Source organism: Hippocampus bargibanti, linkage group LG01, assembly GCF_051943395.1.
Source record: "Hippocampus bargibanti isolate YZ-2025 linkage group LG01, ASM5194339v1, whole genome shotgun sequence".
NCBI lineage: Eukaryota > Metazoa > Chordata > Actinopteri > Syngnathiformes > Syngnathidae > Hippocampus > Hippocampus bargibanti.
In genome coordinates, this window is record NC_142734.1 from 5,050,723 (window position 1) to 5,074,815 (window position 24,093).

The window sequence follows — 24,093 nt, forward strand, 5'->3', positions numbered from 1 at the left end:
TGCACTTATTGCAAGTCAAGGATTTGCATCTACATTTTCACTCTTGTTCACTGTTTTCTGTTACATCCACCAGTTACACACAGTTTCTTTTTCAGATGAAAATGTAGTATCTTATCACGCCACAAGTGATGTTCTAATTTTATCAGATGCAGATGTGAGTGATTTCTCATAAAAGCTGAAGTATTAACTATCATCTCATGCTCGTCTTTTGATGTAAAGCCCAAATTTGAAGCTACAACAAAATGCCAAAAACACAGGAAGAAGACCAAATCTAACATCTTCTTCTTATCGCTCCAACAGAAGAACGCACTGCTTGCTGTCTCTCCAGCCACCATGGAGGTTTTGATTCGTGTGCTCGTGGACTGCTCCATGGGTAGCTGTTCCTCAGATGAAGGGGAGGACTGGGACAGTGATGCCCCTGATCGGAAGGCATGTCTGACTTTGGGTTGTTTGAGGGTGGTGGTGCTGTGTCTCCTGGCCGCCAGCTCAGACCAACGACAAGTAGAAATTGCCTCTGTGCTTGAAAATTACTTCAAGCTCCTCAACTCGGACCCGGCAGCCATGGTTGCCGCCCGACAGCAACAGCAGAAACAAGCCAAAGGTCGAATGCCGACACTTGGCAGGCACTGGGAAAGTCGCTTTGTGGCACTGCAAGTACACATGCTAGGTATGGAGATCAAAAAAGTCATTCTTCATACAGACATTTAGTTTTGCATAATATTCATACAGTACGTTCATACGTGGTGTCTGTGTCCCCCTCCCTTCATGTCACACAGACACAATGAGGGACATGTTCCTTTGTTCAGACAGGCCAGTTTTACAAGCCATCTTCCTCAACAGTAATTGCTTTGAGCATCTGATACGACTGCTCCAGAACAGCAAGGTAACTTCCTGGTTGATTTGAGCCTGTAAAATGATGGGTCATGATCAAAACTCAGGATCAGGAGCTATGCAAAGAGTTTCCTTACTTATTAAAGATCAAGACGGAAAATATTTCTCTGTTTACATTTGTGTAGGCTCTCAGTCGTACAGGAGTGGTCTATCGATGAAAAGGTTTCTTCATCCGTCATCTGTACTTCTTTGAAGGTGTTGGACGTTTCGCTCCTCATCCAAAGAACTTCGTCAGCCAACTAAAGTTGTGCTGGTAACTCTGGCCATATATGTATTCCTAATGGACAGAGGTGTCAGTGCCAGACCACTGCTCTGATAGATCCCTGCTCTAAGCTTGGGGGAGCAGTAGACTACTCCCTGAAGCTAATCTGATTACTTCCTTTTTTCTGTCTGATTACCTCTAATGTCTATGCCTGGCTCTGATTGCCCAATTAGCCCTGGTATCCCTTAATTAGCGTGACTAAGCCTACGGGTAACGATTTAAGACGTCTGTTGTAAGCACGGCCTAAATTAAACTTTACCAGCACTACTTGAGTTCTCTTACAAAGCTCTTCGGAAGTAGGAGCGAAACGTCCAACACCTTCAAAGAAGTACAGATGACGGCTGAAGACACCATTTCATCGATTTCTCTGTTTAGCAAGAATGTTTGAAAATTATGTAAATGAAAGTATGTGAATGTAGCACTGAAGGCTTTTGGACCTACAAACTCTCTTATCACACTGCACTGTTTGCCAGGTTTAGTTTATTTGACGCTTTTAGTTTCCAAAAAAATGTAGACAGCATGCTTGGTAACTCTCTACAGCTCAGCTGGATCACCATCACCCCGCTACAGCGCCCTCACCCTTTCACTCCCTCAGGTCGTGTCACCTCTCACCTGCCGCTCTAATCTCTTCATCGTTCCTCCTCTTGCCACCCAACTTTGTCCTCCCACTCTCCTCCTCTCTCAACTACTTCACGCGCTATGCTGACATCTTGCCTGTTGTTTGTGTCAGCTGGTTAACGCTAGGTGCACGGCGGCAGACAAGGACCAGAAAGATATAACCAACAACAGGTTACTGTCAGGAGAGAGAGACACTCAGGTACAACAGAGAAAGTTCCACCTCGACCTGCCCTCCACCCCTATTCACTATCCATCTCGCCCCTTACCTGACCAGAGACACTGGCCACTCCACAGCAAGACCCTCACCAGACCCATACCAGACTATTACCTTTTGTCAGGTTTAGGCATAGAAATTCGCTAAACATAAGGAAAATATATACTGTAACTTTTCAGCACTCTCAAATAAAAATATTACTTGTTATTTTTGCTTTTGCGGGAACATCTTAACTCATTCACTGTCATTCACAAATGTATTCAGGAATTGAAAATATGACAGCGCCATTCCTGATTTTGTTCGGGTTTTGTTTTTTTCATGCTTGGGTGCCGATAAAGCGCTTGCCATGGCCTCTGACAATGTTGTTTTTTTTTTACACATTTCCCTTTTTTCCATCTTAGCGCTTTGTTCCAGCTTCAACTGTTGTTAAAGCGCTACATAAACCAAAATGTATGTATTGCATTGTATTTTGGACAGCCGCCCTCATTTCAAGCGCTGTACTGAATGTTTATGTAGTCTTAATACTCCATATTCTCTGGGTACTGGAATTCAAGTGACAAAACCCCTGGAGTATACACATTGTTTCACATCTAGCAGTGATTGAGTTAAAAAAGAACTGCTGTTTTCCACTATTTTTATCCAGATCTTCTTACTTAGGTGCCATTTAGATTAGCTGTGTTTGAAGACCTCCATTGATCAAAGTACTCTAAAAGAAAGATAGACTTACACTCCTCAGATACATCAGGTGTCCTTGTTTTTGCGAACCCGAAGCCCAATGAAAAGGCAGTTGATACTAAATGTATCTTTTTTAATTCCAAAATAAACTAACACACACAGAACACGAGAAAGGCTCGAACCATTTGCACTATCGATAAAATGACTAGCTGAAGAAAACAATACAAATTCTGTGGATCTGTATTTAGAATAAACTGATGAATTGTATGGGAGCAAAATCTCTGCAGTCTTGCTGAGGAGTGACCTCTACAACTCCCTCACAGCTATGCAAACCCGATTCACTTAATTGCATTGCATTTTTCTTTTCTTTACCCCCATCCGCACCCCCGTGTGTTGTCTTGGTTTTTCCTCGCTTTTTGGTGGGTTCATTTGAATGCTGTCACATTGGAGCAGTGTTTGTCGTCCCAGAGTTAAACGGTATGAGTGAGGGGATTTGAGGTCATTGATATTTTCGACACAATCTAACTCCAGCTGGTCCAAAACGCAAACACTTTTCACCTACATGGTTAATTTTCTTGTAACATCAGGCGAGGAACACTGTATCTGTTGGACAGAAGCAGGACAGAGCTGGATGGAGATGTGTTTGTTTTCATGGTTTGGCTTGTGGTATATGGGTTGCATGTCTTATGTGTCTGTGTTATAAAAAGACTGTGTGCGTGTAGCTATGCATGTTTGTGTGTAAATGAGTGTCTACATTTTCATTTTTGTGTGACCAAGATGCTACTTCCTTTCAAGGTAACACATGCAGTAAAAACAGTGATCTCTGCAGCTCCTCCAGTTAGACTTCTAACCATTGCTGATGACTTTACTCATGTTTTGCCTCTTACCAAGATCAAACCAAACACCTCTTTCTTTTGATTTTCTTCAGGAAATAAAGTGTACCCATTATATGTGTGGATTAATATTTCTGCATGTGTTTAGACGGTGAACATATTTTCCAACAAAATGCTAATACATGTTTTTTTTTTCAGGTGATGCAAGGACGGTTAGACTCCCTTGCTGTAGCAACTATTAGAGCCCTTACCACAGTGATGCATAGATCACCAGCTGCAAAGGTAAAAGGTCGTATTATCAACTCAGGTCGACAGTTGTGTCAAATTTACACTAGGTGGGGAAATTACTTAAAATATATTTTTCTAACACCCCACAGGAGGTGTTCAAAGAAAGAATTGGTTATAATCATTTGTACGAAGTCCTCGTTTCACTTGGCCAACCATCTCGACACCTCCTCAAAGAAATGATGAACATGGTGAGACTACTTATGGTTTTGTTGCTCCTGTGGGTTGTGTTGTAATGGCTTGTGTGTCTTTGGGTGTATGCTTAGGCAGTGGAAGGTGAGCACACATCAGTGGGAATCTTGGGAATCAGCAATGTAGAGCCTTTGCTCCTGCTCATCCAGTGGTTGCCGGATTTGGACTCATCCGAGTTACAGATTTTTGCAGCCGATTGGCTCTGTCGTCTCATCTGCCTCAATCGGCAAACACGCACCACTTGTGTCAATGCTGCCATGGTCTTGAGAGCGCTGGCCGTCCTCGAGTGCCACCGGCGGCTACACCGAGTTTGTGCGGAGAGCCTTTTGCGATTGGTGGGATCCCTTGGTTCCCTCTCCCTGAGTGCCAGGGATCTTCTTAGGCTTCTGCACCTTCTCAGACCTCCAGAATCCAACCAAGCTCACCCCTATGTGGGACCTGCTCTGAAAGCCCTCCTTGTCATGGTACGTAAACAGGGTCTGGAAAGCGCAATGCAGTACTTTGATCTGTCGCCCAGTATGGCTGGAATTGTAGTTCCGACAGTGCAGCGCTGGCCAGGCTCTGCCTTCAGCTTCCTAGCCTGGTTGTCCCTGGACCAGGATCAATTGGGTCCAGTCAGCAAAGACAAGAGAAAGCAGCTCTACAGGTTAGTTCAAAAGAAAAGTTACGGGGTGGGTGGGGACACACCATTTTAGTTTTTACTCTGCATTCTGAGCCCGAAAACAATATTTGAAATCTATTGTCATTGGCGTGTAAGAAAAAAGGAATAAACTCAGAAAATCTGTTTAGATATGAATGAGTGCATTGAGAAACCAATCGAATCGTCGATACGTATTAAATTATCTTTTATTGAATAATAAATCCTTGAAAGAAATGCTAAATTTGTAGCAATGCGTTTTGTAGCAGCATTTTGACTTCCATTCATCTTGGTTCGAGATTGTAAATATTGTATATATAAGGGAACAATTCATAAACCACATACATTAGCGTAGTGAGTAGGACATTACTAACAAATAGGAAGGTGTTTAATCCAGAACATTTTTTTTCCTATTTTTCAAACTGCAGCTTTTTTACTTCGGGTGGCACTGGGTTTGAGGCCTTTATTAGCTCTGCGGGTGTACTTGTGGTAGCTGTTTGCACAAAAAAAGAATACGTCACAGTCATGCTGCCTGACAACTGCTTCTGTGACTCCCTCTGGGTGAGTGAAATGCTATGACACTCCTTACAGCAAAAAACTGTCATAAATATTCATTTCTGACTGAACAATTTGTAAGTCAGGGCAATTTATTGCCCAAAAAATGCTGCCTTGTCAATATTGTGTGTTGAACACATTGCACACATCAACACAAGCAGGATAAGTATGGTTTCCATGTCATTCTTGTCAACAGCACAGCATTGGCGTGGTGCATGTACCTGGCAAGAGGCCATTTGGACAGAGCCTCGTCTACATTTATGTGGACGGACAGCAAAAGCTTTCTGCCCCCCTCAAGTACCCTACCATGACTGAGGTGAAACCGTCACTCGCGTTCGTTACAATCCGACATTTTTAAAGCATAATGTCCAGTTAATGTACAATTGTTTTCTTGTGATCTGAAGTGAATGCTTACTCGCACTGATGTCCCCCCCTTCCCGCAGCCATTTACCTCCTGTTGCATTGGCTCAGCGGGCCAGCGGACCACAACTCCACCACCCTCCCAGATACCGGACCCTCCCATTTCCTCAGCCACTTCACCAAGCACACGTTCCTCATTGGGTAGCATCCTTTCGCCCCACACCTGGGGAGGACTGCTGAGCGGAAAGCCTGAATCTGTGACAAAGCTCATTTCAGCAGGGACCCAGGACAGTGAATGGGGAAGCCCGACATCTTTGCAGGGTCATCTGGCGAGTGTCATGGTGTTCCACGAAGCTCTGCAACCCAACCACATTAAAATCCTCTGTAGTGCTGGTAAACAGATGGAGACGATGTACAGATGAAGGACGAAAAGGTAATTGTAAATCAAGTTGAATGACATGTTGTTTCTCCACAGGTCCAAACTGTGTGTCGCCTTTGAAAGCCCAGGAGTCAGAACTTGGTGACCTTTCAAGTAAACTGCTGCTGCATTATTCGCCAAAGGTAATTTCATGGTCTTTGAAATAATGGACGCTGTGTATCTAGTCTCACATAAACTTAAACCAACAGGCATGTCAAAACCCAATCTGCCTCGATCTTTCATCCAACAAACTACACGGACGCTTGACTGGGAAGAAGGTTGTGAACTGGGATGTCAAGGTCGGCCATTCCTAAAATTCTCTCACATGATCATACTGTGAAAAAACAATCATTGTTTTTATTGTACAGTATTCTGTATCTTTGGCAGGATATGATCAATTGCGTAGGCGGGCTGCAAGTGCTGTTTCCTATACTAGAGCAGCTGACTCTAATGACCCCTGACCAACAGAATAATGATGCTTCAACTGGGTCAGACTTCATCAACCCAGATGGTACCCCTCCCGCTGATGGAGAATGGGTCATTCTCCCATCAAACAGGGCTTCAGGTCTGTCATTAGCATCACCCTGTCAACATACAGTATACAACAGCCCAGCATGTTCATGAGCAGCAGGTGAAATGTTCATGTTTTTGTCCTGTATCAGAAGCACGCCTGGAGAAGAATATGGTCGCTACTTTACTCTTGGTGCTGAAGCACTTCCTAGAGAGGCATGCAATAAACCAGGAGAATCTGCTGCACTCACATGGTGTTGCTACTCTGGGAGCCCTACTGCAGAAGGTGTGTCTTTGAGGCTAATTTTTTACATTCACAGTTGTGTCTGGTGGGCCAAGCAAGGAATGTTGACGCTGTGTGCAAAGTTCACGAGATCATTGTGATTAAAAGGTCACTCGCGTCCACTTGAATTTCTCTGTGAGTGAAGCACTTGTAGCCAGTTGAATTCCACAAAGTTTTTTACAATCAATGACTAACTAACCCACTTGTTGGTCATCACACTCACTCACTAATATTTGGAGACGGGAGGAATGAATAAATTAACTCATTCACTGCCAGACGTGCAAAAATGTGTCAATTACAGTGTCAGAGTTTTTGTCATTTTCACTCAAATTGCATGACCCACAGAATATTGAGTTTTAGGACTACATAAACATCTAATGCAGCGTAACAAACCTTAGACTCTCTTCTTTCGTCAAGAAAAAAAAGAGTTAATTCCTAAATTATATAGGTGTGGACTTATATGAGCTTGAAAAGAGGGCAGCTGTCCAAAATACAACGCAATACATAAATTGGTTTGTGTAGTGCTTTAACAGCAGCTGAAAGCTATAACAAAGCGCTAAAATGGAAACGGGAGAAATGCTGCCCTCTCGTGGAAGCAAAAAATATTGCCAGATGTCTGAGCAAATTTGGGAATGCCACTCGACGTCATATAAATTAAAATAATTCCCGAATAAATCCAATTCAATCCAATCAAAATTCTGGAATGGCAGTGAATAATTTAAGTGATCACAAATTGAATAATGGATACAAAAATGCGAAACTCGTTTTCGGCTTTGCAGCTGCCTTCCATGTGACAAATATATTTCTTCGGTCCATTACAGAAACAAAAGGTCATTTGAGAGAAATACAGCAGCATATCAGGAGTATAACAGAATCAGCATTTCGACCATGCCAAAATAAAGCCTCCATTGAGATCTGGATTAAAAACCACACCCTCTTAATAATAAATCTGTAGCTGAACAACACTTTTTTTAAATCGATGCATTCCACTGAGCTCTGGGTCTTGGTTCGGGTCATTTGTGAATTCGTACAGTAGCGACCACGCATTTGTATGTTTTCAGCTTCCAGCAGGACACATTGATGTCAATGTGCTCGTAGCAATGCAGTTGCTGATTGAGCAGGTGACGTACGAGAAGAACCAAGGCCTGCTACAGCAACTTCACACACATCTACTGTTCAACTTTAACATCTGGAACAAAGGGGACTTTCCTTTACGTATAGGTTAGATCTTGATCTCTGAAAGAAAAGAACACATTTCAAATCCTAAATTGGGGATGTACCATTACTTTCAGTAGTTCTGACTTCTCTTGCATTGTTTTCTTTTGAAGGTCATGTACAGTATATGACCACCGTCATCAAAGACAACAGGAAGCTTTTCCGCAAAAAATATGGAGTCCGATTCCTTTTGGACAACATACGCCTCTATTATGGGTGAGATTCGATTCTCTTCCTATAATGGTTCATCCTAATCAAGTGTTACCCGATAGCGAATCAAGCTTGATTTTTCATTTTAGGAAAAACAGCAATAAAGAGAGTGACCTGAGTGAGGATGACATTCTGAACATCCGTACGTCACTCTATGACCTCATCAAATACTACATCAGCAAGGGCATGTCACAGGAGGAGATGTACAGCATTATTGGATACATTGCTGCCATTGGGGATGAAGACCAGGTGAGGAAATCCAAACGGCACCGCACCGACCACATCCATCCATTTCCTATAATATATAGATGACTAGCATCATTCAGGCCAAGGTCAGCTGGAGCTTAAATACCTTCTTTTGTCCTGTTTTAAATCATTCTACATTTTCTTAGTACCTTAAACCTGAGAAAAGCCCAACAGAGGATGTACTTCCTATAGCAGCGACAGAATCATGGCCTGCTACCAGAGATGCTACATTTCTACACGGCAGTCATGGAATCAATCCCGTGTTCCTCCATCACGGTTTGGTTCGAGGCCACGAAAATGGACAAAATCCGACTTCAACAGACATTTAGGACGGGGGACAAAAACCATTGGCACCGCCCTACCCACTCTCAATGACTTGCACACTGCAAGAATCAAGACAAGAGCGCGGAAAATCTTACTGAACCCTCCGCACCCTGCCCACCACCTTTTCCGCCAGACATTTAAACAGCTTCTTCCCCTTAACTCTCTAAACAGTAACCCAAATAGAACTGCATAGTGCCTCTTTGCAATTTTTCACAACCCTTTGGGGTTGAAAAATACCAACTGTTGGCGAATGTCTGCCGATCATTCGCGACCTTAAACCAACCCTGAATAGCAGTTAATTGAATTGTAGAAGTATTTCCAAGAATAAATCATGGCAGACATATTCCCTCATCAAGAACCTTTGCTTTGTTTTTTTTGTTGTATTTTTATGTGTTGCAGATTTGTGGGCTATTGGAGATGTTACTCGGCCTCCTTCAGAGCAGTCCATCCAGGGACCAGATCTTTCTGCTCCTGTTTGAGCCTGGCGCAGCTGACTCTTGCTATGCGCTTCTGCTCAACAATAAACACTCAGACCGCCTTCGAGAACTTGTTTTCAAGGTAGGTGACAGCCAATTCCATCTGAAAAACAAAATTCCCCCATTGATCTCTGAATTTGTATGATTTATTAACTTTTCATAATTAATCTGCACAGCTGTTTGAGCGCATGTTACGATGTGACCGCATCTATGAGAAAAACAAGCAGCGTTTGAGGTTGAGGGAGGCGGGTTACAACGGCCTGTCACTGCTGTTCTCCGATCTTCACATCACACCGAATCTCATTCGTTGTCTCCTCAATCAGGTCCTCCACACAGGTCGGCTTTTTCTTTTCACAATCAAATCTGTAGATGGCTCAGCGTAAGAAAACTAAATGTGATCTGCATGTGTGTGCTTATCAGATCAAGTGGTCAATTACAAGGATCTAATGGCACTAGTTCAGCTAACACATCGAACTGGACCCAGCATTCGGCTCATTGTCTGCAAGAGGGTGAGAAAGCACACACTACTTTCTCTGACCTTTTTTTTTCAGTGAGACATGTTGGACTATTATATGCTATTATTACTTTGTACGAAGGCCTGATCTACATAATGAAATATTTATCACATCTGAACCAACTCTTTAAATGACAGATACCCCCAAAAAATCTCGCCAAACATCGAGTTAAAAGAGTAAAATCTCACTTTATGTTCCACCGGCATTTTAACTCATTCACTGCCAGACGATGTGCAAAAAATGTGTCCACTCCAGTGCCAGGGTTTTTGTCATTGCTACTCGAATTCCAGGACCCTCTGTATATTGAGTTTTAGGACTACATAAACATTCCATACAGTCTAAAGAACCTTTAAACTTTACAAAATTGCAAAATTATATGGGTCTGCAGTTATATGAGCTTGAAATGAGGGTGGCTGTCCAAAATACAATGCAATACATACATATTGGTTTATATAGCGCTTTAACTACAGCTGAACCTGTGACAAAGCGTGGACAAAGGGGGAATGCTGCCCCCTTGTGGAAGGGACAAAACCTTCTCACAGATCTGGCCAGCACTTTATCGGCACCCGAGCAAAACAAAACAAACTAATTCGGGAATGGTGCTCTGTCATATTTTCAATTCCTAAATACATTTGTGAATGTCAGTGAATGAGTGAATATCCCTCCCTTTAGGTGTACCAACTCCTCCAGTCCCAACAAGATGCCGCTTGCCAGATTTCGAGGCAGCAGTGTTGGCAGGATACCCTCGCACGACTGTATATGCGAGGTGAAGGCTCATTGCCATCACGAAGTGCAGACACAGTCAGCACCTGCAGCCTGGATTTGAACCAACCCAGTGGAGCCAACAGTAACCGCCTTGAACTGCCACTACACCGCAGAACAAGGGCAAGCAGTGCTGGCCGCTTGGATCGCATCGAGAATGACTGGCAAAGCATGGGCGACACTCGCTCAGTAGACAGCATGGAGAACAGTGACGTCATCTCGCTACTGGACACTCCGTCATCTTCCGCTTCGGCTGAGCCACAACCACAAGTCAAGCCTTGGCTAGTGGGTAAATCTGGTGGCTTGACGCTTGACCTGTCTCACCTCCAAACCTACGAGGGCATAGAGAGTGGCAACCAGACACCTGGTAGTATGCCAAGCACACCCTCTCCACTCGAAGCACCAAAGCCCTTTCCAGGAAACTCTGGAAGTCTAGATCACACCGCCCCATTGACCGAAGACACCTTCCTCTTCAATGACAACGTCTCCCTTGGGGAGTCCTTTAATGACCCCGAGGTGAATGCAAAGTTTGCTTGAAAGCTTACATTGTCATGAAGAATTAAGAATAAATATTCCTACTTATGTATTTACTTGACATTCTAGCGTGCCGAAGACGAATTGTGTACCATGTTGCTGGAGATTCTGCTGTGTGTAATGTGGCGTGGAGTTGAAGGTTCTGACGACTCAGCGTGGTTGGAGCGTGGCCAGGTGTTTTCAGCACTCACCAAATTGGGAACAGCCAATGAGCTGCTACTTCCTGTTGACCAAATTAAACTTAGGTTTGTCCTCTACCAGAGTCATAATACTACTGCAATTACTATTGAAGCAAGTTAAAGGACAACCGACGTCACTTTTTTGTTTTTTAACTGACACCAGAAAAACGTTTTATAGCATCTAAAATACCCAAAACATGCAGTATGATATTTTTATTCAAATGCAAAACACAAATAAAAATGACTTAAAGTGTCCAAAATCTGCAAAAAAATTGAGCTGCGAATTGGGCATTTTCAGAAAGTCCCGACCCCAGTTCGTACGTCACGCCAAGACGTCTTGCATTGCTTGTGAATCTAAACAATGGCTTCACATTCGGAGAATATGCTTTCTTGTTGCACATCCAGTTATGAATATGATTCAATTAGTTCTGAAGAGGAAAGCATACATGTTTGCAATCGATTAAAGAATTTATTTGTGCCGTTATGAGGCAACATTGGGGGAGAATCTCTCACCCAAAAAAAGAGGCACAAAATGGCGACATCCTGTGGCCACCTCCGTTTACACAGGCTGATAAATTCCTTGTATGGCACTTGGACACCCTCTTCTGGCCTTCTGGCGGCTTTTGGGTGCAACACGAGGTCCCCAGACCAAACAAGTACAGCAAAATACATTGACGTGATGGAAGGACCGCTACAATGCGTCTTTTTGACGGTCATGGGAGGTCCTTTAGTGACGTCATGTACGGACTCGTCACCAACTCAAAAACAAGACTTCCTGAATATTCAGCACGAGTCTTAAAACGTAAAATATAGCTATATGCGGTGGAATATTTGTACAATACGCTCAGTAGAAGTCATTTGAAGCCATTTTACAAATTATGGACACAACTTGTCCGGAGACGTCGGTTGTCCTTTAAATGTTTCCACGTACAGTTTAGCTAAATGTTTACTCTCGCTCTGCACCTCTTTCTAGTCTCATGGAACGTATGTTGGAACTGGCCGTGATTGACAACCGTGAAGCATCTGCTGCCACATTGCCTCAACACACGGAGAACGCGGTCCGTCTACTTCACGTAGTACAAGATTTCTTGCAAGCAGAAGGCCTTGTCAACCCGGCACTGTGGAGACAGAAGTTGCTGGAGGAGACTGTGACATTGATGGATTGTCTCATGGTGTGGTATTCTGCTGGCACCCAGTGGTTCGAGCTTTCCCAAGTTGGACTGAGATTATTGCTCGGTTTCATGGCACAAGAGGACCCCGAGGTGAAACATTTTCCTTATGTTGTTTTTGTCAATACAGTAAAGTCTCGTTATATCGATATCGGATATATCGATAGTCCCGGTTATATCGATACTATTTCTATGCACGCACAGAGAAAATTACATGCAAACAGGGTTGGATATATCGATAGTCCCGGTTATATCGATATTTTTTCGGACTCCCTTGAATATCGATATAACAAGACTTTACTGTAATTTCAAGCGACAGCTTCTCTCATAACAACAAGTGTGTTTTTTCCTCATATTACAGATGTGTGCAGTAGCCACTGCAAAACTGAATTTTGTCTTGCAAATGAAGGAAGTGTCCAGCCAGGATGAGGCCTGCTACTTGCTGGGCAAGGTTGAATGCATACTGCGGCGCTCGGTCCTTGAGAAGACAGAGGAAACATACTCATTCCTGGTTCCACTGTTGCGAACACTCCTCTCCAAAGTTCACCGCCTCCTCTATATGGAGCTGCATTTGCCCCAATTGCCTGATACCAACGGCAGCCCATCTTTTTTCGAAGATTTTCAAGTATACTGTAACTCACCTGAATGGCGTGTCTATCTGGACAAATATGTACGAGTCTGTAATGTAATGTGACGTGCTTGAGATGATGAGATGACACCATTAATGAAGTTTCTCCAATGTATTTTCAGATCATTCCATACATGAAGCAGTATGAACTTGAGACCTTCAGTCAAGGCCATGAAAGTATGGCACTTTACTGGAAGGAGTGTTATGAGGCCTTCATGGTCAGCCTGCATAAGAGAGAGCGGGATAGGGGGGAGAGCAAGATGTGCTTCCAGGTTAATTTGAACTATTCAGTTGGATTTAAACAAAACACAGAATTTGCCTTGTAACCCGTATGTTACCCATTCCCTTTTTCTTCAGGAACAATTTGTTGAGCCATTCTCTCGTCAAAGTCGTCAGGAGAACCTGAGGTACAACAGCATGCTAAAGCAACAACATAGCCAGAACAGTGCCTCTCTCAGGCAGTGGAAGGCTGCTCGGCGGGGCCTTGTGTGTGAGAGGGGGCCCTGGGCTGAAAGGTAATGATCTTCGTTTTCGTTTCTTGTTTTGTATATACTATTGACGATCACAATCTCGAGTCTGCTGTTAACTATAAAAGTAGACTTTTTTTTAATATGACGTGTAAAATAGCTTAAGAAAAAAAAACGCACCTTCACAACTAATCCAGAGCGCAAGTGAATGATAGCATGCTTGACTGTTCAAACACATCTCTTGAAATTATTGGGCTGACTCTCAATTTTACAATTTCACAAGTTCAAGTGTGTACGAACTTTATTACCTCCAAGGTACTCAAATGACATAATTGATGATGTGACCACTGAAAGTTACAGTAAATGCTCATTCTCAGTGAACTCATTCGCTGCCGAATTTATTCATGCATTGAAAATATGACTGTGAGCATTATTCCCGAATTTGTAGGGTTTTTTTTCATTTTTGCAGATAAAGGGATGGTCAGACCTCTGTCAATGGTTTTCCCTCCCACGAGGGCACAGAATTGGCCTTTTGTACAGCTGCCCCCACTACCACCTCATATTACTCCAGAACCAAATAACTTAGGAATTAACTCTTTTTTTCTGATGACAGAAGACAGTGTAAGGTTTCTTATCCTATATTGAATGTTTATGTATTCGTAAAACTCAATATTCTGTGGGTCTTGCAATTTGAGAGAAAATGCAAATTTCCCCATTGTGGGACGAATAAAGGTTTTCTGATTCTGATCCATAATACAAAAACCCTGGCACTGGAGTGGACACATTTTTGCACATCTAGCAGTGAATGAGTTAACATATCACATTTCGTTGAAGAAAACTTTCACCTTGATGTAACAGGCAGCCGAAGAAGATGCACTGGAAGCTATCCAGCGCCGAGAACTTTTCCCGCATGAGGCTGAAGTTAATACATAATTTCAACTTTGACCTTTATCGGGAGGCTAGTGCTCTGCGCGACAACCTTGGTATGAAGCCCCCTGGTTTTTTTCTCTCTCTCTCTCTCTCTCTCTCTCTCTCTCTCTCTCTCTCTCTCTCTCTCTCTCTCTCTCTCTCTCTCTCTCTCTCTCTCTCTCTCTCTCTTCTCTCTCTCTCTCTCTCACCCCCTCTCTCTCCTTTATCTATCCATCCATCCATCCATCTATCTATCCATTTACCTAACTATCCATTTACAGTTTTAATTTATTTATTGTGTGTTAATGTCTTAACTTCCTGAAATTTACTTAGGTGTCCATCAGAAGCGTGTAAACCCGGAATCTCTGCTTTTGGAGGCTGTAAAGCAGGTGAAAGTCACCAACCTGGAAGATGACATCTTGGAGCTGCCAGAAGATGACCTGGCAGCAGCAAATATCCAGTCAGTAATTTACCCAAAAAGTTGCTCATAGTGTTGCGCAAGGGTGGATAACCAGTCAAATAATAAGAGTATTTTTACTGCAATGAGTAACAGCCTGAACGTTACCAAACATGAACAAAATCAAAACTTATAGACACACAAAGTTTAATTTCCTCCTCCTAGTACTCCCTGACCAGTGTAGCATCGGTTCCCACTCAGTGATGGTGTGAATAGTTGTTTGTTTCTATATGTGCCCTGACTAACGGACAGTTCATGGTATAGTCTGCCTTTCGCCTGTAGTTAACTGGAATAGGCTCCTGCACCCTACGTAATCGATAATTTAAGAATAGTTAGTCACTCAAGAATATTTGGTCATCATGAGTCAAAAAGTTATTTGACATGTTCCATAATATTTTCCATCTAGAATTGAAGCAGAGGAGCCAGGTCAAAAGGAGAAACTGATTCTGTCAGAAGACTGTCAGCTAGTGACAGTGGTTGATGTGGTACCTGGCCGCCTTGAACTCACTACCCAGCATGTCTATTTCTACGACAGCAGCCAAGAGAAAGACGAAGGTGCATCTTTTTGTGTAGTTGTTACAATTTTAGCTAGTAGAAAAGTAAAGAAAGGCTGAACAATCCTAATTTGAATCGACACTGATTTGTTGAAATGCCTATAATGTTTAATTCACATGAATGCATCAGCCTTATAAATGTTTTGGATTATGAAAAAAACTGTCCTTTAAAAATCCCATAAATTTATTAAAATAACAAATCCTACACCCGCACCGATTTGCAAAGTCACGTAAAAAAATATTATCCCTCGAGTTTAATGTGGAATATGTATTTTTGCATAACGTTGCCAACATGCAAACCACAAATGAGCATTAAGAATATTGCAGAAGCAATCTAATGTTAGCAAATCTTTGTGTTTTTACATTTTGTGTTTTTGGAATTAGGGTTAGAACTGTATTTAACACCAATGAATTTGCTTCCCTGTTTACTGAAGGTGTGGGCCATGACTTTAAATGGCCATTGACTCAGATTCGTGAGGTCCATCTCCGGCGATATAATCTCCGACGCTCCGCTCTAGAGATCTTCCTTATTGACCAAACCAGCTACTTTCTCAACTTCAAGAAAGAGGTGATCTCTCTGCTTCCTGAAATCTATGTTACTTTGACTTGTTGATAAGTTGCAATGCAGTAGCTTTGGTATTTTCCAATTTACAGGCAAGAAATAAGGTGTATGACCGCATGTTGCTACTGCGATCCCTCAGTCTCTATGGAACACGTTCTCCACAAGAGCTCCTTAAAGCCTCCGGATTAACGCAGGTCAGGAGCTTTATTGTATAGTACCAAATTGTCATTCGCGTTTCTTTAATAAACATGACACTATAATTCCAGGTTTAAAACTTGGTATAAAATTAGACACCTTCATCAAGCATACTGAATTGCTGAATATTTCATCTGTATTTTGGGTCAAATCTTCCATAGAAATGGGTCAACCGGGAGATTTCCAACTTTGACTACCTGATGCAACTCAACACAATCGCTGGCAGAACTTACAACGACCTGGCACAGTATCCAGTGGTATGTTTACTGATTGAATTAATAACCAGTGAAGGATCAGCTAAATGCTTTACCACCCTTATATATTTGTTTATAGTTTCCCTGGGTTCTGGCAGACTACACCTCCAAAGACCTGGACCTTTCAGATCCCATGGTATTCAGGGATTTGTCAAAGCCGGTGGCAGTACAGAACAACGACAATGCAAAAGCTGTTCGAGAAAAGTATGTGTATTAAGCAACCTGTATAGTATCTATGGAGAGGCATCCGTGGTATATTATGCAGTTGCAAGAAAAAATATTTGAACATTCTGGAATTACACAGCTGTCTATGAAGTATGGTTGTGGGGTGGGGAGCAATCATTGGTTGGGGCTTCTTTAATGCCTGGATACATTTATACCATTAACGGGAAAATTATTATTTTTTATTTTCAACACATTTTGTTGGGGAACTTTAGGCGGTTGTTTCAGCAATTGAAATTTCACTGAGTATTGCTGATGCACCATGAAATCATTATTATCTCATTCACTGCCATTCCCAAGTTTATTTGGGAATTGAAAATATGACATGGAGCACCATTCCCGAATTTGTTTGAGGTTTGGTGTTTCTTGTGGGTGGGTGCCGATAAGGCGCTGGACAGACCTCTGGCAATGTTTTTTTTTTTCCTTTCCACCAGGGTGCAGCGTTTGCCTTTTGTACAGCTGCCCCCTCTTGCATCTCATATTATTCCAGACCTATATAACTATTTTGTTCTGATGAAAGAATATAGTGTAAGGTTTCTTACACTGCATTGAATGTTTATGTTGTCCTAAAACTCAATATTCTGTGGGTTCTGGAATTTGAGTGAAAATTACAAAAACCCTGGCGCTGGAGTGGACATATTTTTGCACGTCTGGCGGTGAATGAGTTAAAGTGGCTGAGCCATAGTCCTGACCTCAACCAGAACGCCTTCAAGGGAGTGAGACCATTAATCCCAAGAATGTTGCAAAAGTCAAATAGTTCTGTGAACCTTTGCTACCAAGGGTCTCAACTGGTTCATAGTGAAATCCAAAAGCTCACTTTTTTCATGCTGCTTGATGTCCACATATTGAGCTCAGCAAAAACAAAAAGTGGAAACATATAATTGTGTGGTGTTAGATAATGCAGACTATGTCAAACTACTTGTTTGAAACCTTATCATATTTTCGGAACAATTCAGACACAAGTATCTGTAATTCAAGAGGGCTAACATACAGTAGTTTTTCTTGCAAATGTGTATTGAAACACAATGCAGCAATAGTGTAATGTTTTTTGTTCTGAGCTTTTTTTCATGTCTGTCAGGTATGAAAGTTTTGAGGACCCAACAGGAACTGTTGACAAATTTCATTATGGCACCCACTATTCGAGTGCAGCCGGTGTGATGCACTATCTGATCAGAGTTGAGCCCTTCACCTCCCTGCACATCCAACTACAGAGTGGACGGTAAGTGGGTTTTCTCAATCTTCAGCGTGGTACTATAGGGTCATAATATCCACCTTTTGGAGATGACATCATGTTTTTGGTTGTCTTCAGGTTTGACTGCGCTGACCGCCAGTTCCACTCCATTCCGGCAACCTGGCTGACTCTCATGGACAATCCCAATGATGTCAAGGAGCTCATACCTGAGTTCTTCTACTTCCCAGAGTTTCTTGAGAACCACAATGGTGAGGCTCTTTGTCGACTCACTCAAAATTATGATGTGCAGGGTTACAGCAGGACAATGTTAACTTTTTGCTCTGATGTCACCCAGACTTTGACCTTGGTCGGCGGCAGATAACCAAAGAAAAAGTAAATGATGTAATTCTGCCCAGATGGGCCAAGTCCTCTGAGGACTTTATCTATAAACACCGCAAAGCCCTGGTGAGCTTTTGTTCTCGTTCATGTGCTCATTGCCTGTGCTTCATTTTGCTCGTCAGTGCATTTTATCGTACAAAGTACAGGGTGACCCAAAGAGATACGTACCCATGAAAATTTCAATTGTGGCTTTGATTAAAAAAGCTATTTATTTCAAATTACAACCACACATTATTCAGTTTATGGAAGACCATTCACCAGAGTTTCAGCAATGTATATCAATTTTTAATTTCAATCACTTTTACGCACTCCTCTTTCGGGACAGTGACCCAAAAAGATGTGTCCTACTGAGTCCCTCACTGCAGCAATGTTTTCTCCCGAAAGAGGAGTGTGTAAAACTGATTGACAACTTTGTTAGATGAGTACAGGTTTGCTTGCAACGAAATGGTAGACATTTGGAACACATCTTGGGAAACTCATAAATTGACTAAATATTGACAGAAATAGCTGAAACTCTGGTTAATGACTTTCCATAAACTGAATAATGTGTGATTGTAATTTGAAATCAATAGCTTTTTAATCAAAGCCGCAATTGAAATTTTCATGGGTACGCATCTTTTTGGGTCACCCTGCACTACTACATACTACATACTCTAAGTATGAAAAATGAAACTGAATCCTACACTTTTTTTTTCAAGGCTTTCTGACTTGTGTGTCTGTGTTAACTGTGACAGGAGTCTGACTATGTGTCCGCACACCTTAATGAATGGATTGATCTAATCTTCGGTTACAAGCAAAGGGGCCCCGCCGCAGTGGAAGCCCTCAATGTTTTCTACTACTGCACATATGAAGGTAAAGCACTCTGAACAGTCATCACATTCTGAGTGGTCATCAGAGCACTATCTTTCCACAAACATTTTTTTCTTGTATCATATAAGTAGATCATCATCAAAATATCACTGCAGTCTCAGTATTTTATGACACCTTGATTTTATAGGCGCAGTTGACCTTGATGCCATCACTGATGAAAAGGAACGCAAGGCCCTGGAAGGCATGATCAGTAACTTTGGGCAAACACCCTGCCAGCTACTCAAGGTGCAGAAAAACCCTCAAAATGTGATTCCCAACCAATGAGCTGGAGCAGCTTGCATTAGTGTGCCATGAAAGATATCACAGGAACTTAATCTAATTTCACTCGATTTATCAGAAAAGGCTTACTTGTGAATTACAAATACAGTCTAGCTTCATTCATCTTTCTATTCCCACGACGTATAGTGAAAGGCGCCACAGTAAAACACCTTTCCATTAGATGGCAGAAGGCACAATAAACTTGTGTATCCACCTTTTGCTACACAGGCAAGAATAAGTAATGCCCTCCCGCTTTGTATTTAATTAAACAAGCCCAGATTTAACATGGAATAAGTCATTTGAGACCAGATCATCGTTATTCTAGTGCTTTTTCTTCGAGCTATGCCGTCATGGTTTCATGGTGTAAAAGGGCCGCCTTGCTCAATAAAGGTTTGGAAACACTGCCAAAGAGGCAGGATTTGTTTTCTTTAACTCATTCACTGCCGTTCCCGAATTTAGCCGGGAATTGTAAATATCACGTAGGACAGTGGTGTCAAAGTCATTTTTTGCCGAGGGCCACATTGTTGTTATGGTTTCCTCTCGAGGGCCGTTATGAATTTGGGGAAGCCATTAGAATGTTTAATCCCCTCCACATATTACATATAGAGTGCACAATAAATTAATGAATAACTAGTTTTCAAATCTGAAGTCAAGAATAATGACTGTTATTGTGGTTTACATCCAAAAATCAGAAATTGTGGTTAGGATTTTAGTCAAAGTCAAAGTCAAAGTCAGCTTTATTGTCAAATATGCTAATATGCATGACATACAGCACAGATGAAATTAATGTCCTCTCGGACCCAGCGTGCAAGACATGCAAGGCACTTATAACGTGGCTAAAAAAGACATACAATTGACAACAGACAATACATGTAATTTCTGTATGTAAAGTGAGGTAGTGTCGTATGGAAAGTGAGGTAGTGACGTATGTAAAGTTTTAGCACACATCATGGAATTTCACAAGATTGATTTGCTTTCGCGGGCCGAATAAAATAATGTGGCGGGCCGGATTTGGCCCCCGGGCCTTGACTTTGACACCTGTGACGTAGGACGACATTCCCAAATTTGTTCGGGTTTTGTTTTTTTTCTTTCTGGGGGTGCCAATAGAGTGCTGGTAAAACCTCAGGAAATGTTTTTTTTTTTACTTCAACGAGGGGGCAGCATTTCTCTTTTTTCCATTTTAGCTCTTTGTTCCAGCTTCAGCTGTTGTTAAAGCGCTATATAAAACAATATGTATGTATTTCTTTGTATTTTGGACAGCCGCCTTCATTTCAAGCTCATATAACTCCTGACCCATATAATTTAGGAATTAACTCTTTTTTACTGATGAAAGAAGAGAGTCTAAGGTTTGTTACGCTGCATTGAATGTTTATATAGTCCTAAAACTCAATATTCTGTGTGTCTTGCAAGTTGAGTGAAAATGACAAAAAGCTGGAGTGGACACATTTTTGCACATCGTCTGGCAGTGAATGAGTTAATAACGAGGAATTACATGAATTTAATTTTACCTCGTTCTATTTACTTGTGTTTGTGGGTGTGTGGGTGAATAGGAGCCACATCCAGTCCGTCTTTCTCAGGAGGAAGTGGAGAAGAGGAAGGATATGCTGGACTCGTGTCCTCTGATCATGTTTGAACACCTTAGCAACCTTAAGTCCTTCTTTGTGGAGGTTTGACCTATTTCCCATTTTATTCACATACAATTGAGCATGACATGGCACATCCTACCATAACATTCTCCCAATGTTGCAGGGCATTAGTGACAACATACCACTGATTAAAGCTATCGTTCCAAAGAATCAGTCCCACTCCTTCATCAGCCAAGGGAGTCCAGACACAATGGTTGGTATTCTCTCATGTGCTCCTATGTGCTAAAATCCATTTGTCTCAAAAATCACAATGATTTCCAATGAATGTCATTGGAATGACATTCATTGGAAATCATTCAATGACATTTTTCCTTCGCGTGTATTTTGTCCAGGTAACAGTAAGTCAAAACTGTCTGTTTGGGACACATGGGTGGCTGCCCTACAACAAGAATATCTCCAACTACTTCACCTTCATTAAGGATCCCACAGTGTCCCATACCAAGTAAGAAGACTGTCACTTGCAGCAAACACGCAAATTTACTGCTTTCACCAAGCACGTTTATAACCGATTGCCCACAGGACCCAGCGTTTTCTGTCAGGACCCTTTGCTCCCGGTGTGGAGGTAACAACGAGGCTGTTTGTAGTTTCTCACGATGGAAAGTTGCTCTTCAGTGGAGGGCATTGGGATAACAGCCTCCGCGTCACCTCACTTGTCAAGGGCAAGACTGTTGGGCAGCACATCCGGCACATGGGTACTTTAAATAGTAAAGACCACTGCGATTCAAAAGAGAGAATATGGACCCCCATTGTTAGTTTCTCTGGAAATTTTTTCCACAAAAATTTTAACTCATCACTGCCATCCGCGAATTTATTCGGGAATAGAAAATATGACGTGGAGCACCATTCCCGAATTTGTTCGAGGTTCTGGTTTTTCGTGTGGGGGGGTGCTGATAAAGCGCTGGTCAGACCTATGGCAATGTTTTTTCCCTTCTACTTAGGGGCAGCATTTGCTTTTTGTACAGCTGCCCCCACTTGCACCTTATGTTACATGTTACACATTTTTGCACGCATCTGGCAGTGAATGGGTTAAAAACGATCCACTCCAGTGCCAGGGTTTTTGTCATTGTCACTCGAATTCCAGGACCCACAGAATATTCATTTTTAGAACTACATAAACATTCAATGCAGCATAAGAATCCTTAGACTCTCTCTTTTCATCAAAAAAAAAGTTAATTCCTAAATTATATGGGTCGTGACTTATATGAGCTGGAAATGTGGGCAGGTGTCCAAAATACAATACAATACTGTACATGCATGTTGGTTTATATAGCGCTTTAACAACAGCTGAAGCTGGAATAAAGTGCTAACATGGGGAAAAAAGGGGGAAATGCTGCCCCCTTGTGGAAAGGAAAACATTGCCATTGCAGAAGTCTGGTCAATGTTTTATTGGCGCCTAAGCAAAAAAAAAAAAACAAAACCCAAACTAATTCGGGCGTGGTGCTCTGCGTCGTATTTTCAATTCCCGAATAAATTTGTGAATGAATGAATGAATGAATCACCACTTATCCGCTGTTGTTTTTTATCTTGAAGTCTTTTATCAGATTATACCAAACCGTGTGCATTTCTTCTCGCATCTTATCTCTCCTCCAGATATTGTCACCTGCTTGTCAACAGACCATTGCGGCATCCACCTGATCTCTGGTTCCAGAGACACCACCTGCATGGTGTGGCAGGTTCTACAGCAGGTTTGAGCACCATTTAGATCCTACCTTGTCACTGCATAGAATCAAATAGTGTACCATATTGATCATCACAATCTGATTTGACTCTTCTCTCTTCCTTTAGGGCGGTTCTCCAGTAGGTCTGCATCCTAAACCTGTTCAAGTGTTATACGGCCACACAGATGAGGTGGTCAGTGTTTGCATCAGCACAGAGCTGGACATGGCTGTGTCTGGAGCACGGGTGAGGATTCAAACGCGAGCTGTCATGTCACAAGTTTCATCTTTTTATCTTTTTAGTGAGCCGAGCCAAAAGAACCGGCTCTCTGAAAAGTGATTCCCATCACTACTGTGTAGCTCTATCTCTTGTTTCTATTTATAATTGTATTTTCATTATTGTATTCTATTTATAATTGTATTTTATTTATTATTGTATATATGCTTGTCTGCGACTGTAAAGTGTCCTTGAGAGCTTTGAAAGTCGCTTGAAATAAAATGTATTATTATTATTATTATTATTATTATTATTATTATTATTATTGAGTTTTAGGATGACGTAAACATTTAATACAGCGTTAGAAACCTTGGACTCTTTTCTTTCATCAGAAAAAAATGAGTTAATATGTTATATGGGTCTGGAGTTAGCTGAGCTTGAAATGAGGGTGGCTGTACAAAATACAATACAATACAATACATGTTGATTTATACATCGCTTAAACAACAGCTGAATCTGTAAAAAAGCGCTAACATGGACAAAAGGCGAATTCTGCCCCTACGTGATAGGAAAAAACATTGCCAGAGGTCTGAGCAGCGCTTTATTGGCACCCGCGCAAAAAAAAAAAAAAACAACAAACACATTCGGGAATGGCGCTCTACATCATATTTTCAATTCCCGAATAAAGAAAGGGAGTCTAAGGTTTCTTACGCTGCAGTAAATGTTTACGTAGTCCTAAAACCGCCGCTTTATCGGCACCCAAGCCTGAAAAAACAAAACCCGAACTAATTTGTGAATGGCGCTCTACGTCATATTTTCAATTTTGGAATAAATTTGTGAATGGCAGCAAATAAATTAACACCGAACAATATAAAGTGGCTTTCTCTTTGACAAAGCAATATGTTCATGGATCAACAACCACGTCATTTTCAACATGGCAAGTTTCCACCCGACACCAGCTCTACATAGCATGCTGTTACTGTAGCTTTCCTGTGGATTCCTTCACAGAGGACAGATTTTTCACCCATGTTGGAGTTCTGTGCATGTAGTGCTCCGCCGACTCTTTCATCTTTGTGTGCAACAGGATGGGGTGGTGATCATCCATACAGTGCGCAGAGGTCATTATGTGCGTTGCCTGCGCCCGCCATGTGAAAGCTCCTTGCCTCTGTCTATCCTCCACTTGGCCGTGTCCTGGGATGGTCATCTGCTGGTTCACACCTGCTTGGAGGGCAAAGCAACACTTAAAGTGTGTATATTGCAATGTAC

The 24,093-nt window shown here is 42.0% G+C and overlaps 1 protein-coding gene across 6 annotated transcripts in view; it reads left to right on the forward strand.

Annotated features, from left to right (window-relative positions):
- Positions 1 to 24,093, forward strand: part of nbeal1 (neurobeachin-like 1) — a 41,683-nt gene that overhangs the window by 9,981 nt on the left and 7,609 nt on the right. For 5 of the 6 annotated variants that reach the window (XM_088991439.1, XM_088991430.1, XM_088991462.1 and 2 more), the window contains 44 exons: positions 301 to 667; positions 777 to 883; positions 1,884 to 1,970; positions 3,692 to 3,775; positions 3,871 to 3,969; positions 4,045 to 4,616; positions 5,036 to 5,168; positions 5,359 to 5,478; positions 5,606 to 5,915; positions 5,998 to 6,083; positions 6,150 to 6,239; positions 6,328 to 6,505; positions 6,603 to 6,736; positions 7,795 to 7,954; positions 8,062 to 8,164; positions 8,248 to 8,407; positions 9,128 to 9,286; positions 9,381 to 9,540; positions 9,625 to 9,713; positions 10,392 to 10,997; positions 11,085 to 11,260; positions 12,168 to 12,456; positions 12,725 to 13,033; positions 13,114 to 13,263; positions 13,349 to 13,506; positions 14,317 to 14,441; positions 14,701 to 14,827; positions 15,231 to 15,379; positions 15,813 to 15,946; positions 16,033 to 16,134; positions 16,297 to 16,392; positions 16,469 to 16,593; positions 17,690 to 17,830; positions 17,921 to 18,051; positions 18,138 to 18,247; positions 18,916 to 19,033; positions 19,179 to 19,276; positions 20,860 to 20,976; positions 21,059 to 21,148; positions 21,288 to 21,397; positions 21,475 to 21,647; positions 22,546 to 22,640; positions 22,741 to 22,857; positions 23,912 to 24,073. In XM_088991439.1, coding sequence (XP_088847565.1) covers positions 301 to 667; positions 777 to 883; positions 1,884 to 1,970; positions 3,692 to 3,775; positions 3,871 to 3,969; positions 4,045 to 4,616; positions 5,036 to 5,168; positions 5,359 to 5,478; positions 5,606 to 5,915; positions 5,998 to 6,083; positions 6,150 to 6,239; positions 6,328 to 6,505; positions 6,603 to 6,736; positions 7,795 to 7,954; positions 8,062 to 8,164; positions 8,248 to 8,407; positions 9,128 to 9,286; positions 9,381 to 9,540; positions 9,625 to 9,713; positions 10,392 to 10,997; positions 11,085 to 11,260; positions 12,168 to 12,456; positions 12,725 to 13,033; positions 13,114 to 13,263; positions 13,349 to 13,506; positions 14,317 to 14,441; positions 14,701 to 14,827; positions 15,231 to 15,379; positions 15,813 to 15,946; positions 16,033 to 16,134; positions 16,297 to 16,392; positions 16,469 to 16,593; positions 17,690 to 17,830; positions 17,921 to 18,051; positions 18,138 to 18,247; positions 18,916 to 19,033; positions 19,179 to 19,276; positions 20,860 to 20,976; positions 21,059 to 21,148; positions 21,288 to 21,397; positions 21,475 to 21,647; positions 22,546 to 22,640; positions 22,741 to 22,857; positions 23,912 to 24,073 — 7,206 coding nt within the window. The remainder of the gene's footprint in view (positions 1 to 300; positions 668 to 776; positions 884 to 1,883; positions 1,971 to 3,691; positions 3,776 to 3,870; positions 3,970 to 4,044; positions 4,617 to 5,035; positions 5,169 to 5,358; positions 5,479 to 5,605; positions 5,916 to 5,997; positions 6,084 to 6,149; positions 6,240 to 6,327; positions 6,506 to 6,602; positions 6,737 to 7,794; positions 7,955 to 8,061; positions 8,165 to 8,247; positions 8,408 to 9,127; positions 9,287 to 9,380; positions 9,541 to 9,624; positions 9,714 to 10,391; positions 10,998 to 11,084; positions 11,261 to 12,167; positions 12,457 to 12,724; positions 13,034 to 13,113; positions 13,264 to 13,348; positions 13,507 to 14,316; positions 14,442 to 14,700; positions 14,828 to 15,230; positions 15,380 to 15,812; positions 15,947 to 16,032; positions 16,135 to 16,296; positions 16,393 to 16,468; positions 16,594 to 17,689; positions 17,831 to 17,920; positions 18,052 to 18,137; positions 18,248 to 18,915; positions 19,034 to 19,178; positions 19,277 to 20,859; positions 20,977 to 21,058; positions 21,149 to 21,287; positions 21,398 to 21,474; positions 21,648 to 22,545; positions 22,641 to 22,740; positions 22,858 to 23,911; positions 24,074 to 24,093) is intronic. The other variant, XM_088991470.1, reaches the window with a different exon arrangement.